This window comes from Mesitornis unicolor, unplaced genomic scaffold, assembly GCF_000695765.1.
Source record: "Mesitornis unicolor isolate BGI_N332 unplaced genomic scaffold, ASM69576v1 scaffold1357, whole genome shotgun sequence".
Classification (NCBI taxonomy): Eukaryota; Metazoa; Chordata; class Aves; order Mesitornithiformes; family Mesitornithidae; genus Mesitornis; species Mesitornis unicolor.
The window spans coordinates 926-16,985 of NW_010194098.1; the positions used below are offsets into that span (position 1 = coordinate 926).

At 54.5% G+C, this 16,060-nt stretch overlaps 1 protein-coding gene across 1 annotated transcript in view; it reads right to left on the reverse strand.

Annotated features, from left to right (window-relative positions):
• Window positions 1-343: 343 nt before the first annotated feature.
• The window catches only part of LOC104543127 (regulatory-associated protein of mTOR), a gene marked incomplete at both ends in the record, with an annotated part of 34,066 nt that continues 18,349 nt past the window's right edge, over window positions 344-16,060 (reverse strand). Inside the window, 5 exons of the mRNA XM_010187663.1 lie at window positions 344-449; window positions 7,074-7,184; window positions 9,145-9,328; window positions 10,539-10,642; window positions 15,407-15,525. Of these exons, the coding sequence (XP_010185965.1) occupies window positions 344-449; window positions 7,074-7,184; window positions 9,145-9,328; window positions 10,539-10,642; window positions 15,407-15,525 (624 nt within the window). The remainder of the gene's footprint in view (window positions 450-7,073; window positions 7,185-9,144; window positions 9,329-10,538; window positions 10,643-15,406; window positions 15,526-16,060) is intronic.

The window sequence follows — 16,060 nt, forward strand, 5'->3', positions numbered from 1 at the left end:
GGCAAGTGCTCTCCTCCTTCAAAAGAGGCATCACTCTTGGGCTGCTCCGCTCCCATGGCCCGGTCTGTGCTGTGGCTGAGCACCCTGCTCATGTCTGGCTGTGTAATTTGTGCTGTAGTTATGTTTTCAAAGGGGAAAGCAGAGATTTGACATCTCAAGGGGCCTCTCCCCTGATCTGGTGAACAAAACCAGCAGCACAGAGCATGAATGTGAGCGTCCCCTTGTCTGCAGATGGAGGGAGCAGGCACCTTTCCCATGTGAGGGGTCATTAACTGGCGTTTAGGGCTCAGCAGAGCTGGAGGAAGCCGCCTGGTGGTGTAGGGGGCAGGAGGGAACCACTCACCCTTCTGGATGATCTTCTGGGCCTGCTTCCTGACGCGGGCGTTGCGCAGGAACCGCCACTCGCGCTCCTTGCGGATCTGGCTCTCCAGGTCATGCTCCTCGGGGATCTGTTGGTGCATCGGCACGGTCACAACACAGAGCAGTACCCAGCCAAAATCCACAAACCACCCTTGCAACACACGCATCAGACCAAGCCATCAATTCCTCAGGGCCCTAAGCGTCAGGCAGTAAACGGTGAAGCTCATGGGACCGCTCGTTATTAAATAATTGAGCATCTTTCTGATCTAAATCTTCCCCATCAGCTGCAATCTCTTCCCCTTTCCTTTTCTGTCTTACATTTTGGCTTGTGTTTAAGCCGTATTTCTCCAAAGTGAAGGATGCAGGGTTTCTGAAGAGCTGTGCACATCGGGTACCACACACACGGGGTTGCTGAGGACCCTCTCGATGCTGCCTGCCCCAGACACCCAAGCCCAATTTGAGGTTTCCACTCTGCTTCACGCTTCTCAGCCGAAAAGCGCCACGTAGCAACCCTGAGATTAAAGCAGGAGCACGGCTTCGATGCAGACAGAGCTCAGCACACACTAAAATCCTCCTTTCACTGCTAATAGATGACTGCAGGCCAAAAAAGGCATTACTTGCCAGCCCCTGAGATGCCTGAATTACCAACACCGCATTCACTCCTAACGGCCAACGTTTCGGTTTCCCACACGGGAGTCGGTTGGAGGCAAACGCTGCCCTGGTGTCACCTTGGTTTGGTGACACCCAAACCTCCTCCCGAAACTGGAGCGGCTCCGGAGCAGCCCCCAGCCACTCCGCTCCAATTTATTGTGTTTACTCACACCCACAGCTCCACGCTGTCCTGCACAACCTGGGCCAGGAGACCGGGATCCTGCTGGGAATTTGGGAAGCCACGGAGCTGCTCCCCACGACCGGCAGAGATCAGGGGGATCCCTGTCCTCAGCCAAAACACAGCATTAAAAGGAATAAACTCGTACGAGCGCATCCCCCAAACCACAGCAAGGGTTGTGTCTGATGTGTCTTTTATTTAATGCTTAAAAAGTCATCCCCAGGTAACACCACTGCTCTGGAATCAGTGAGGGGGCTGAGCTGCGGGACTTGAATTCGGCTGCTCCAAAGGAAGTGACTCTTGGGGAATGGAGACATAAAGCACCAAACCCTTCCCCATGCCCCACAAACACTCCCCCTTTTTATTCCTGAAAGTACTTAAACCATTGGCCACTATTACACACAACGTCTTCAAAATGCTCTATACTTTGGAAAACAACGCCTACTCAGCTGAATTTCCGCTTCTTTAGAATGAATACAAAATAAGGAACCCACCCCCTACCTTTCCTCCTGGCCAAAAATAATAAAAAGGCACCACTACTTCAATTTCTCAAGAATACAACGCCTATTAGGAAGGCAATGACAAATGACCAATAACGTAGAGCAATAAACAAACCGAGGATAAAATACATCAAAGGAGATCTGAGAGCGGAGAGGTCGCACCTACACCTTAATGAAAACCCAGCCTCTCTGGGAATTCATTAAAGTGGGACCCAAAAGGCCCAGGAGGAGAAGGGAAGGAGCAGGGTGGAAAATTCTCCTGCAGGCACCCAGTGGCTTTCACGGTTTAGGACCAAGGACCACGCAGTTGTGGAGCTGGGGGAAGAGCTTCAGCATCTGATGAATGGAGGGGCTGGGCCTTCAGGGCCGGGGAAAAAGAACTGCAAGGAGGATGAGCAGGTTCTGTCCTCTCCTGGCTTTGCTGTCTCCTGGCTTTGCCCTCTCCTGGTCCTGTCCTCTCTTGGCTCTGTCCTCTCTTGGTTTTGCAGTCTCTTGGCTTTGTCTTTTCTTGGTTCTTCCATCTCTTGGTTCTGTCCTCTTTTGGCCTTCTCCTCTCTCAGTTCTGTCCTCTCTTGGCTTTGCTGTCTCCTGGCTTTGCCCTCTCCTGGTTCTGTCGTCTCTTGGATCTCCCTCTCCTGGTTCTCCCTCTCTTGGCTTTGCCTTCTCTTGGTTCTCCTTCTCTTGGTTCTTCCACCTCTTGGCTCTGTCCTCTTTTGGCCTTCTCCTCTCTCAGTTCTGTCCTCTCTTGGCTTTGCTGTCTCCTGGCTTTGCCCTCTCCTGGTTCTGTCGTCTCTTGGATCTCCCTCTCCTGGTTCTCCCTCTCTTGGCTTTGCCTTCTCTTGGTTCTCCTTCTCTTGGTTCTTCCACCTCTTGGCTCTGTCCTCTTTTGGCCTTCTCCTCTCTCAGTTCTGTCCTCTCTCGGTTCTGCTGTCTCCCATCAGCAATGAAGGCACCTTCCTGCAGCCCCTGCCGTTCCCCCACGCTCTGGGCCGGTCTCTGCTCCCACCATCGCTGATTTTCCACTTCGTGCTCCTCCTCTTCCTCTGTGGCTGTGAGCACAGGGGAGGCGCAGACGCTCGCCCCAAGGATGACGGTGCTGGGAAGGGATGCTGTCACAGCCATCCGTCGCCTTACGACGCAACCCGGCTCCTTGCAGCAGCATCTGCTGACGTCTTGGCTCTGGTGCAGTTGACTCGACCGCGTCCCCTGTGCCAAAGGCTCTGCAGATGGGGGTGTCAGCACCTCGGATTTGGGAAGGGAGGCTCCTGCAAAGACGCTTCCCCAGGGCCAGCTGGGATCACAGCTGAAAATGCCCAAAATACACAGGCTGTGCGCTAGATACCGACTCCAGGCGGCTCCACTGCTGATCCAGCCTCTGGGTCCCACCAGTCCCTGTGTTATCCCTAAGCTGATTGATACTGGGTGGAATGTGGTGAAGAGAAGTTAAAAAGAGAGAGCAACGGGGCCTGAGCCTGCACAGGAAGAAACCTGGCACGATTCTGTGATATTATGGGAGGGTCATGGAGCTTTGAGAGATGAAAACCAGCAAGAATTACACAGAAAATCCCTGTGGGTCCTTCCAAAGCCTCATCAGGCAGTAAACGTACAAGACCCTTAATGAAATAAACCCCGCTGAACTCCACTGATCCTCAAAACGCGTGGTAAGTAACCGTAACCCAGCAGAGACGCTCTCTGCCAGTTCAGCCACGCGTGGCACAGGCTCTGTTGCTAAAACACCCAAGGTTTTGACCGGTGGAGCAGGAAGCCCAGGAGCACACAGGAGCACACAGGCAGGATGGGGTCCTGCCCTCCCTGCCCGTCTGGAGCCATGGGGGTGATCTTGTCCCAAGGGAGCCGTGATCTGATACGGACCCCACAAAGCAGAGGGGAATTGTGGTGACAAATGAGGACGTGACCACGTCAGGACAGGGCCTGCAAAACCAGAACTCGTCATTCAAAACCATGAAGGATTCGGGCTCATCGCTCCTGTCTGGGTGTCCCTCCCAGGCAGCTCCCATCACAAGTCACTTTGGCAAACAACAGCCCGGGTCTGGCTGCTGCTCAGCTCCCGCTGAGGCCCGGGGGTGTCGCAGACTGTGACGAGGCCCCGGCTGCCAACACCTCTGCGCTTCCACGCAGGCACAGCCCAATTCCCATCCCGAATCTTCCCACCACGCAAAAGTCAGCGCCGTTTTTCTTCTCTCCCTCTCGACGCAGTCGCCGGCCCTGGCAGGGGCGCAGGGCGGATCAGCAGACGGCTCCGCTGGCAAACGCAGCTCTTCCCCGCTTCACCGCAGCTCGGTGCTGGAGCGGAGGCAGGGCTTGCTCAGGAAGGAGCCCTTATGTGGTTCTCACCTTCCCGGATGCTCCCCGCGTGTGCTGCCAGCCCTGGCGCCGCTCCCCTCGCCGCAGGGCTCCCTGGCAGCTGCCACCGGGCTTCCTCCGCCTCCGGCCATGCCCCGCGGGTAGCAACCAGCGCAGCCTTTGCCAGGGGTGTTTGGGAACAGAAAAGGCTTCTGCGGAGACCAGAGCTGGGGCAGGGGTCCGTCTTTCCCGGCACGCCGAGGATTCGCAACGCCGCCGCGTTTATCTGATGAGTTACAACCAATTCATCAAAGCCGGTGCGACGGCTTGAAACCGAGCCAGCGATGAACGCTGGAAATGAATCCCTCCATCTTTCCAGCAAAAGCGTCCTCAGAGCAAGGTCTGTGAAGCAAAACTACATCCATAAATTAAAGACGACGGAGACGCACCCGCAGCCGTTTGATGTTTACTCATTCCAGGAATGGTTCTTTTTCCCTGTTGACGGTGGCAGGCAGCACCTCCAAGCGAAGCGCTGCAATCAAACGCCCATGGCATCCTTTGCCATCAGTTGCTCTTTGCCTTCATCACGAGGCTGGCGTTCCCAAAAGCTGCCACCAAACCCTGGTTGTCCCCATGGCTCCAGGAAAGGAGACGCTGAAACCCCCGGGTCCCCGCACGGCCCCGTCCTGCCCATGGACCCGCAGCAACCGGGGAAACAGCCCAGAAAGCTCCTGCAGAGGGGCTCATCCCATCCCCTGCACCCCTCGCTCTAATGACAAATACACAAATAAATCCCTGTCAGAGCAGCATCACGCACCCGTTTTTCTCCAGAACCCCCCGACTTGGCCTCTGAAAGCTGCTCCGCAGGTAATGGGGAAATCAATTCCCTTGCCTGTTTTATTAGAAAACTCGGTTTAGTTTTGCTCAAGCTTCACCTAAGGCGCCGCTGCTGCGGACAGCCCCTGCTCAGCCCCAGTGTATTGCCAAACAAAACCACTGAGGAAACCATGAACATGCTCCTGCTACACCAGTACACACTGGAGAGACACCAGTGCACCCCTGGGATGCCCAGGGAGGGGGTCAGCAGCACCCAAATTCCCATAAGAAGATGCTGGACACGCTGGGGTGGGGGGAAGCCCCCAGTTTCCATAGCTCTCCCTCCCTGTGAATCCAGACAGGAGCACCCCACAGTTTCCCTTTCCAACCCTCAAGTTATTTCCTCCATTTGATGCACACAAAGCACTAACCCCACACACACCCCCAGAGCTCCCCACCCACCCATCCACCCACCCAGCCTCTGCCTGCCTGTCTGCCGTGATTGATTTCATTAATAAAGACGCCCCTCTTCGCTGGGAAAAGCTTTCCTTGGGAAGCAGACAAATGCTTTTAATAAGAAACAAGAGATGGAACAACATCGTCCTCCTCCCCTTGTACTCAATTCTGCGCTCAAATCAACGCCAAAACCCATCTTGATGGAGCAAGCCCTGGTGCAAAGCCTGAGCGGGCCCCAGAGGCAGCCGTGTGCCCTGATGGATCATCCCCACGCTGGCAGCAGCAGGACGGCGATGGCAGCAGCGGCTCAGGACGTGACAGGCAATCGCTTCCCCGTCCTGTCCTTGCTCCCGGTGATGCTCTCAGGGAATCAAAGCCGCACAGGAGCTGCTGCCACGTACCTGCTTCTCTGACAGCCTGAGACTCGGGGGCCATCACCTCACCTCATCACTAATGGAACAAGCCCAAAGACGGCTCGGAGCGGTGACGGACGGCTCGCTGGCACTTCTCGGATGAGACAGCACATCAAATGTACAGCTCCTTGGTCATTAGGATTTGAATACAGCCGGTTGGATGCAAGCACCCATGCTCAGGTAATGGGATTAGTACAGGCTGTGCATTACTATTCACAGAAATGGCAATTCCTCGGAGAAATTAAGCTGAAAGATCTGTTACCATCAGTGCTGCTCGGGTCCCAAGGTACCTGGGGCCTTGCCTTATCGTGTTTGCTTATAATAAGGCGAGATTTACTGCCTGTTTTTATTTCATACTTAACGTTGAAACCGGATCTTTGGCTAAAAGGTTCTGGGAATTGCAGGGCTTCTCTTTCCAGTCACTGAGATCTCTGCCCGTCCCTGGTTCATCTTTTCCTAGAAGACGGCTTCAGTGCATCCCTCACGCCACGAAGAGCCAGCGCAGTCACCAGAGCACCCTACAGAGCTCACTGCACGTTTGTCATCACCATCCCCGTCCTTTGCCATAAGAGAACTTCTGGGTTTTTAAGCTTTAAAAACCAACAGCGGTGCTTGCAAAGTCCCCCCTGGCAGCCACGCAGACACCCAGTCACCATGGCTTTCTCCTTTTTAAGTTAAAGGCACCTACACCGGGTGCCTGTGAGCAGAGCACAGCTCTGATCCCACACATGAGCACCAGGCCAAGCCCAATTCAAGTGGAGGGCGAGTTCTGCTGCCACTGGGATCCACCCAGCACATCCCAACATCCCAAACTCCTCCATCCTTCTGCTTCTGGGAGCATCATCACAGCCAGTAAATTCAACCAGAACATCCGAGAGAAAACAGCACCTCTCCCCCTGCAGCCTCTCACAGCCCTTTCTGGAATAAAGGACCTCTCTTACTCTGTTTATTTATATATAAAAATATACATTTATGTTTACTATAATGCAATTTGCAGTATGCAGACAAGCACAACATTTAAAATGAAACAACTCTCCAACCTGCACCGTGCCACACTGGTGGGTGCAGATGAGCTCCAGAACCTCCCCTCATTTTCGCATTGTCCCACACGTCCCCATGGGCTGCAGGACTTTTGTCCTGGGCCCTGTCCCCAAATTTCCCCCTGTCCTGGCTGCCACTGACCCCTCTGCTCCCTCTGATGGCTTCTCCCCTTGTGCTTTACAAACCATGGCCACGCAGCTCCCTGGAGCAGCACAACCGAGTCAGCTCGTCCCTTCCTCTCCCCAGATCGAAGGGAAGGCAAAGAGGGAAAGGCACCGGTCCCCACGCACGGGACAGCAGCGCTGGGTTTCCAGGAGCTGCGGCGCTGGGACACAGAGATAACAAAGCCGTTACCTTCATCACCGGCTGGGCGAAATACTTGGCGCTCCAGTCACAAAACCCCGTCTGCACCGTGGCCGAAATGAAACTTTTGTGTCCCACGGCATCATCAGCGTCGTCAGTCGTCTGTGCAGAGAGAGCAGGGGGTTAACCCACGCCAGGCGGGGGAGACGCGGGCACCGCAACACCCAGACTCAACACAAGAAGATCAACCGCATTGGCAAGGATGTGAACTTTGCTCCATCCAGCTCTAAGAGCACCACCCCTACACTGACTCTTTGGAAATGTGCAAACTCCCTCATGTGCAAGCCCAAGACATAACCAGGCACTGTCTGAATCAGGGCTGAAGCATCAGAGCATCAACGCAATGAGGTCCCTGGAGGGGTTTTCTCACGGCCCCCCGAGCATCTGGCCTGGGAAATCAAAGATGATTCAGGATAAAGCACAGCCAGAAACAGCTTCAGGTCAAGGGCATGTATGCATTGACATCCAAGTGCACAAGACATCCATAACAAAAAGGGAAAGATCGCTCCATTCAATGAGGTTTCATCCACTTTTTCCAAAATTCGATCCAGGACAGTGCTCCCATCCCCGTGGGAAGTGAAGGTGCCCTGCTAAGGCATCAATGCTTTTTTTCTGTAACCACGCGCTCTGCTTTTCAGCTTCCTCTCAGCCAGCAGCACAAAATCCTGGGGATGTGCTGAAAGGGGAGACACAAAAGTACTCCCAGATGAACACTGACACCACTGACCACGGCCTGAGCAGCCTCTGCCTTCAAGCGATGGCCACACGTGTCCCAGTGCGCTCGGACACACCACATCCATCCGATATGAGTGATCAGAAGGGGATGTGCAGGATTCTGTGTGCATAGGAAAATCTGACTGCTCTACTTGGCACCACATCAGTGCTTCATGCTTCTGTAAGTGGAGAAATGCCCAGCACCTGATGACTGGCTTTACAATGCTAAAACGGATGCAAAACCCTCGCTGGCTCGCAAAGAGGAGTCACTGCCGTTATCCTGGGTCCTCCCTCTCAACTCATCAGCTCTGTTCCTGCAGGGAAATGTGTAACAAGCTTTGGTCTTCATGGTCAGTCTGGGCTCACATCAAAGGGTTTGGGTTGGAGGGGATCTTAAAGATCACCTGGTTCTTGAGTTCAGTTCTGGGCTCTCAGGTCCAGAAGGACAGGAACTGCTTGAAAGAGTCCAGCAGGGCCACAGAGGTGCTGGAGGGAGTGGAGCATCTCCTGCTGAGGAGCGGCTGAGGGAGCTGGGGCTCTTGAGCTTGGAGCAGAGGAGACTGAGGGGTGCCCTCATTCCTGGGGATCCATTGGGAAAGGGCAGTGTCAGGAGGAAGGAGCCAGGCTCTGCTCTGGGATGGCCAATGCCAGGACAAGGGGCAATGGTCCCAAGCTGGAGCACAGGAGGTTCAAGCTGAAGATGAGGCCAAACTTTGTGAGTGTGAGGGTTATGGAGCATGGCCCAGGCTGCCCAGAGAGGTTGTGGAGTCTCCTTGTGTGGAGACACCCAAAGCCCTGGCCGTGTTCCTGTGTGACTGCTCTGGTGATCCTGCTCTGGGGGGGGTTGCACTGGAGGAGCTTTCAGGGACCCTTCCAGCTCCTGACATCCTGGGATGCTGTGATTGTGCACAGCACAGAGGGGCTGCCAAGCATGGAGTGGGTCAGAACTTCTGGGAAGAAGGGGAATATTCTGGTCCAGGGGCACCTCTCAGCTGCTTTGTGTGCTAAAGGAAGAGGAACTTCCCCTTTCTCCTCCTCGGCCCCTGCTCTGCTGAGGATGGAGAAAAAGCATCTGAGGGGCACGGATCTGACTCTGCGTTATCACTCAGGCAGACAAATGTTTATGGAAGAATAAACTATCAACTCTGATTAAACACGTCTTAGTAGCAGCAGGAGTGAATAATGCCCTATCAAAAGCTACGCAACAAGATTTATCCTGAAGGAAAATAATCATCCATTTTTATTTTACTGGTTAGAGGAAGCCAACAGCAGCGAGAAGCACACAAGAGACGTAGAAATAAAATACAAAGAGCAGAACGGACCGGGTCCGAAAGGGGAATCTCTTTACCTGCTCGGGCCCCTTGTCGAACATCTTCCTCGTCCTGGGGAACTGGTGCGAGTGGGGTGTGTACTGCACCCCCATGCTGCCCACGTTGGCAGGCCGCACCGACGCGATGTCGCGGCTCACCGGCTGCTTGGTCACGTCGTTGGTCAGGCTGGAGCTGCTGGTGCTCGTGGTCGGGGGCGACCCTCTGGAGAGCAAAAGAGGATCAGGGTTTAGGGATGATGGAGGGAGTGGAGCATCTCCCTTCTGAGGAGCGGCTGAGGGAGCTGGGGCTCTTTAGTTTGCAGAAGAGGAGACTGAGGGGAGACCTCATTCATGTTTATGAATATTTAAAGGGTGAGTGTCACGAGGATGGAGCCAGGCTCTTCTCGGTGACAAACAATGATAGGACAAGGGGTAACGGACACAAACTGGAACACAGGAGGTTCCACTTCAATTGGAGAAGAAACTTCTTGTCAGTGAGGGTGACAGAGCCCTGGCCCAGGCTGCCCAGAGAGGTTGTGGAGTCTCCTTCTCTGCAGACATTCAAAACCCGCCTGGACGCCTTCCTGTGTAACCTCATCTGGGTGTTCCTGCTCCGGCAGGGGGATTGGACTGGATGAGCTTTGGAGGTCCCTTCCAATCCCTAACGTTCTGTGGTTCTGTGATCCCTGCAGCTTCCTTCTCATAAGTTTTATAGGAAGAACAGAACACAGCCTCCATCCCCTTCATGAGGCATTCGAACCCCAAGCCACGCGTGAACCCTGACTGCGCCAACGCCAAACTGAGGCCAGGAAAACCAACGTGTTGGGAACCTGCAGGTCAAAGTCACAGGCCCACGGGTGATGGTGTCTGACCTAAGGCACTGAAAAGCATCTTAATTTACATGAAAACTGAAATTCACCCTATTGCACAGTCAGACTATCAGCAAACATTAAAACCATCACTTCTGGGCCCTCCACTCCAACCAGACTTTACTGGTGCACGCTGGCTATGGGGTCAGGCCTAAAGCTCACTGTTTTCTGCTGGAGAGCAGCTTTTGGGAAATAATCCCATTTTCAGAGCCTGGCTTTGCCCATTATCTCAGCCTCACTGCATATGGGCATGGCCTGTTGGTCATCAAGTAGCCCCGGCTTTTCTCAGCTGAAAGCACAGAAAATACCAACGGGAAATGTGGACACCACACAGGTCAGGCCACAGATCAGCACGAGTTGGTTCTTCCTTTAGGTGATTCATGTGGCTTGTTTTGCTTGTCCTAAAACCAGGGAGAAAACCCCTCCTTCTCCCAGCCCTGCTGTTTCTGAAGGCCTCATCGCTGCTAAAACAAGAGACCCCGGCACGTTCAGGCTCTGGTGCAGGGAACGGGGCAGGGAGCACCCGAACCCACCCCGGCAAGCGCTGGAAGGGCGCGGGCTTACCCGACTTGGTGGATGTGCATGCCCTTGTTGGTGGGGCTGGCCGGGGCCGACTGCGTCAGCGAGGAGGTGTCGAGGATGCGCTGGGGGCGAGCGTTCATGGTCGCCTGGAGGGGGGGAAAAACACAGCAGAGTCCTCAAGAGCCCAGAAACCAGACCAAAACCACCGCCCGCTGGCTGCGACCCGACACAACTGCACAGCCGGGGTTCGACCAAGCGAAGCTCTCAGTGTGGGTGTATGGAAACGTACCGGGAAAACAGCCCTTGTGCAGTTCCCAACACGTAAGATGATTTTACTGCTTTTTTGCTCAGAAAACGCTTACCAGAAAGCACCCTCCTGTCACCTACAGGGCAATGGCTTTGACTCACACCTAAGTCTTTTCCCTAAATTGCAGCCTCCTGTACCAGCCCTCTGAAATGCAGGACTGCGAGTCCCACCACGGCCATAACCCACGCACACATCCTGGCCCATCCCGACCCTGACTCCACATCCAAGCCAGAACTCTCCTCCTAAACCCAGCAGCGCCCTGAAGCTCCCCTGCAGAAAGGGGGACGCTCTGCATGGCTCACGGGCTGCTTTCCTCCTCTCCCACATCAGCCCCCCTTCGGTGAGACGCTGGAAACTTCTCACACCTTGAAATAACTTCTAAAGGAAGCCCCCAACCGGCACAGCACACCTGCAGGGACAGAAAAGGCTCTTCCCCTCACAAGCTGCCTTTTATCCTCTCTTCAAACCCTACCAAAACCCCCATGGCGCAGCACAGGAGCCACGTGGGGTTCTCGACGATGACGCCAGGGTTTGAACCAAGTGAAGCTGGGTGAGAGCAGCAGCTCTGACACAGCAAAGAGCACATCAAGACAGCTACGAGCCTTCACGAATTAATGCCTTTACGAGGCAGAACCAGCAGCCATCGTGCACAACAATATCCGTGTTCGCGCTCCAAGCTCACACATATCCTGTCCTCTCCTCGTCGGAGCCAAAAGACCTTTCAGGATGACTTCTCCCTTCCTCAAACGACCCAGTGAGGTGTTCACCTCCCTCCTGGGCTGGGTTCAAGCCCTCTTGCCCACCACAAGCTTGGCTTTGAAGGGCAGGAGCGGTGGTGACCGTCACGACACACCACATCTACACCACAGCAAGGACCAGACAAGGCCAATGCCACCACCTCGGGAGGCCTGGCTGCCCCTGCCACCCTCCTTTTTGCCTTATTTTCTCCTACAGGGTGGGAGGGCTCCTCCGAGCCACCCATCTCCATCACCCAGGAACACAGCGGGGTCTCTGGTCACTACAGGGGGCTGGGGCAGCCGATCCCACCGTGAGAATGGAAATAAAGCAGGAACAACCCAGCAGACAGCGACACGTTATTATTCACAGCTCCTTGTAATTAGTCCCAAAGGCTCGGGTTGAAGGTCCTCGCAGTCAGGTCTCTGTCACCCGAAGCAGAACAGGGCTCCCCGTATCCCAGCAGAGGGACAAGGTCAGCAGAGGAGGATGAGCTGGAGGGGCACGGAGAGGAGCACAGCGAACAGCCTTCCCTGTCCTGGGAAAATTTAAAAGCTGTGTCTTTTAAAAAGCTGTGTCCTTTAAGAGCTGTGTCTTTTAAAAAGCTGTGTCTTTGTTTTAAAAAGCTGTGTCGTCCCTGCACACAGCGAGGGCTGCAGTTCAGTGGATTCTGCTGGAGGCAGCAGCTCCCCATTTCCCGGGGATTGGCTCCTCTGCCACTCAAATCTCCTCTTTCCAGGAGGGGAGATGCTAATTCGTGATTTTGCAAACAGGCCCCAGGTTAATTCAAAACGAGCGCTCTGTCAGGAGCACAGAGAAGCCTGAACCGAGGAGTGGTCATGGAAAAGCAACCCCTGGGATAACCCAGCCTCCCATTACAAACAGCTGGATGGAGCAACAGGGGGAGCCAGCAAACTTTCCCTAATTAATTGCCATTTTGCAGCATTTTAACAGCCCACCGCTGCTTACTGGGTCCTTTTTGTTTGTTTTGGTGCAGGCGAAACGGCGCGGTTTGGATTTCTGAGCAGGACCAGGCCGGGAGCGGGAGTTGAACCATTGAGATCTGCAGCACAAATAGAAATCGCAGCTCGTGGCGCCGGCCCAGCCCGTGAAACACAGCGGCCACGTTCGCAGCCAGGAAGCGCGCACGCCTGCGCTGCCCACTCACCGGCTGCTCAGAAAGACAGCGCCCCACTTACAGACAGAGCTGTGCTCCCGGCTCCGTTAAAGCACCGGGATGGGGCCGGTCTGCTTCGAAAACAAAAACCCTGGTGTAAATCCACGCAGAGCCTTGCAAACATCGCTGTTTTGCCATTATGGGCTCATCATCTGAGCCTTCGCACAGCCACAAACCTCCTGGGTCTGGCCCCGGGGGGACTAAAAAGCAATAAGGTATTTAGAGCTCCCAATGTTCTCTACCCCGCTGCTCCCACTGCGCTGCCTCATCACCCGCTTGGACTGAAATGTGCTTCGAAACCACAAAGACTGAAAGCACAGAGCTTGGCTACGTTTTGAGGCTGAATCTTGAGCTCCCCAAAAAGGCAGACGCTGGTAACCAACACCGTCCAGCGGCACCAGCCCCTGGCCAACGCCGGGGGGCATCTCAGGTAAGGAGCCCATCAGCGACGGGCGCTGTGGCAGCGCTTGCTCCGGCGTCCTCTTGTCCCCTGAATTCTGTGTTAATTGGAACAGCAGGATTAAAATCCTAGAGGATAGACAAGTGCTCCACTTCACCCGAAGCAGCATTTTTTGCTTAAACAAAGACAAAACCAACTGTGGGTTTTTATTCAGTGCTGAAATTCAAACAACCGAAATGGGAAATGCGCTGGCTGCACGCACTCGGGAGGACCAAAGGGCCCACGGGCATCACCCGGGCTGCTCCTTTTCACATCCAACAAAGCCCCATTAGCATCAGGGAAAGATCTTGGGATAGAGTTAGCGGAAATTTAATTGTTACTAATTGGCATTGCAACGACAGCTCCCAAAATCTGCGCCCCCCCCCCCCCCCCACAGCAGAGCGCAGCGAATCCCAGCAGCGCAGCTCACAGCGGGAGCTTGGTCCATAACGAAACGAATCAAGGCCAGATCGCAACCCGGGATCTGCAGCCTTCGCTTCCAGCTCGGTGGGCTGTTAATGGGGTATTTTGTTGAAGAAATAAAGCGGTTTTAGAAGCCACCTAAGCCAGGTGGTACCGGCAAAAGCAAAGCCCCCAGTAGCACAGCCGCCAGCCCACGACGCACGCAGCTGCCCAGACCGCGCATTTAAACGCTTTCCTTATGGATCTCATGGCTAAGGCAAAGAAGAACAAATCGGGTTTGTTCACCGAAGCATCCCCAGGTAAAAACCTTTGGAAATGGGGATGCTTCTCTTATCGTTTTGCAAAACCATCGGAGAAGCCATTGCCCGAGGAAGCCGGGGACAGCGCAGCTGTGCGGGAAGCAGAGCGTGAGATGCATGAGACCCATCCACTTCAGCTTTGGGACTCCATTCGGCACCGGGACCTTGAGGTCCAAACTCATCAGAACCGACACCGAATTTACCAAACCCATCTCAACATTCACTGTGGAAATCACAGCGTAACGAGCACAACCCCTGCTGGTCCCCGGGAAGGCACCCGAGGGGCACAGCAGAGGAGTAACATCGTCGTTAATGTGGAGACATCTCCAACAGCGAGGGAGTAAGTCCCCAAAAAATATTTAAGACAGGAAAAGCAGATTCGGTTCCTCTTTACACCCCTTTTAATCCCACAGTAGGAGTAATGTTTCGTTTTGCAAAGAGCCTTCCAAAATACAAAACTGAAATCGTTTCATGCATCTAGAGCAGAGAGAGGGAAATCTTTCGCCTTTTCCCTTTCGGATTCCCCCCGGTTTGGTCTCTCCAGCCCGGCAGGAATTGGTTGTGCAGCCGAATCCCCAGGGAAGGGCTGACCTCGTGCCCACCGTCAAAATAAACCCCTGTCCCAAAGCCCAGACTTCACCACTCACTGCTTTGTACACTTGAACAGAAGAGTTCAAATAAGTAACTGCTACTTTCTCAATAGAAAATCAGATTTAAAAGGAAGAAATCTCTACGGCGTTAAAACAGCAGTGCACAACGCCGGCATCTCTTGCTGCAACTCGAGCTCAGCGGCCTAAGCCTGAAGATTTGGGGTTATTCACTGGAAACCACCAGTAAGAGACGTCATCCCGCACTGCGACGGCTCATGGTCCGGATGCTGGAGCGACCCAAAAGCAGGTGGGAAGGAGGGGGTCGGGGAGCTTCCCCGGCGAGGGGGAAGGCGTCGGTGAGAAGATGTTCTGGGGTGGCCCGGCGCTCAGTTTGGGTGGGAGGTGCGGGGGGGCTCCTGCAGCTCCCCAGGGCTGGCGCCGGCGGGCGGCAGTGAGGGCAGCCTCCAGGGCCATCTTGTCACCCTGGGGGGATGGATGTGATGAGGATGGCGGTTTAGGCCTGGGGTGAGGAGTGGCGGGGGTGTCTGCATGCTGACTCACATGTACTAGTTCACCTGGGTTGGAGAGCCGTTGTGGCTTCAGTCTGCAGGCCAGTCCCACTTGCATTATCTAAAGCGGTTTGCAAACGGACAACGTCGTGAGGTAGATTTAAGGTTTCTCCCAGGGACCGATCTAGACAAGAAGACTTCTAAACAAGACCTGCTGAGGTCCGTACCTAATTTACCTCCTCAAACGACCCCAGGCCCTCCCCCGTTTATTTATTTGCCCTGATCAAGAGCCACACGGGTGTTCATCACCTGGAAACATGAAAAGCAATAGGACTGAAGCAGGACCACTTACCAGAGCCCTCCAACGCATCTACTCAGCTCAGCCTACCCACGCTTTGCCCGAACACGAGGAGTTTAAGAGACAGTCGTACCTTGTAGGCGATGCTATTGAGGACCTTCATGGCCAAGTCGGAGACGTCGGGATAGGGGTCGGCAGCCAGGTGAAGGAGGACTCTCCAAATCTGGGTGTAAACGCTGTTGAAACTCACACCTAAAATAACAAACAAAACAAAAAGCAAAGCGCCGCGGCTCGTGACAACCCATCAAGGCTCCGATCGGACGTGAGAAAATCCACGAGGGCTCCAACCATCACCGTGACATCCCAGGGAACGGCGAGAGGAGAGCTCAAAAACGCCCCGTGCGGGCGACTCGCTCTCCGTTTTGCCTGCGTGTGAACCCTGCCAGGGCTCGTGAGATCCGAGCGGGGGAGCGGGAAGCGAAGTGAAGGCTGCCCAAAGCCGCAGCCACGCTGCTCGTTTGCTGGGCTGCTGGAGCAGATACCCTGAAGAGGCCAAACTGAAGAGCAGAGCGAGCCCTTGGAGCTCCCGAGCTACAACACTGAACGGTGTAAAAGCACAGTTACCGGCTTGTATTTTTATGGTTATTTTTATTGCTCTTTTAAGCACTAATACTCAGTGTGAGCGGTCAGGGGTTTATGTATCCTACAAGTTTACTCAACACCTCGACGTTACCAGGGACGCTTTAGGACCTGCACCTTTGCGAAGCTGCAAGCCTCACTCAGTCCT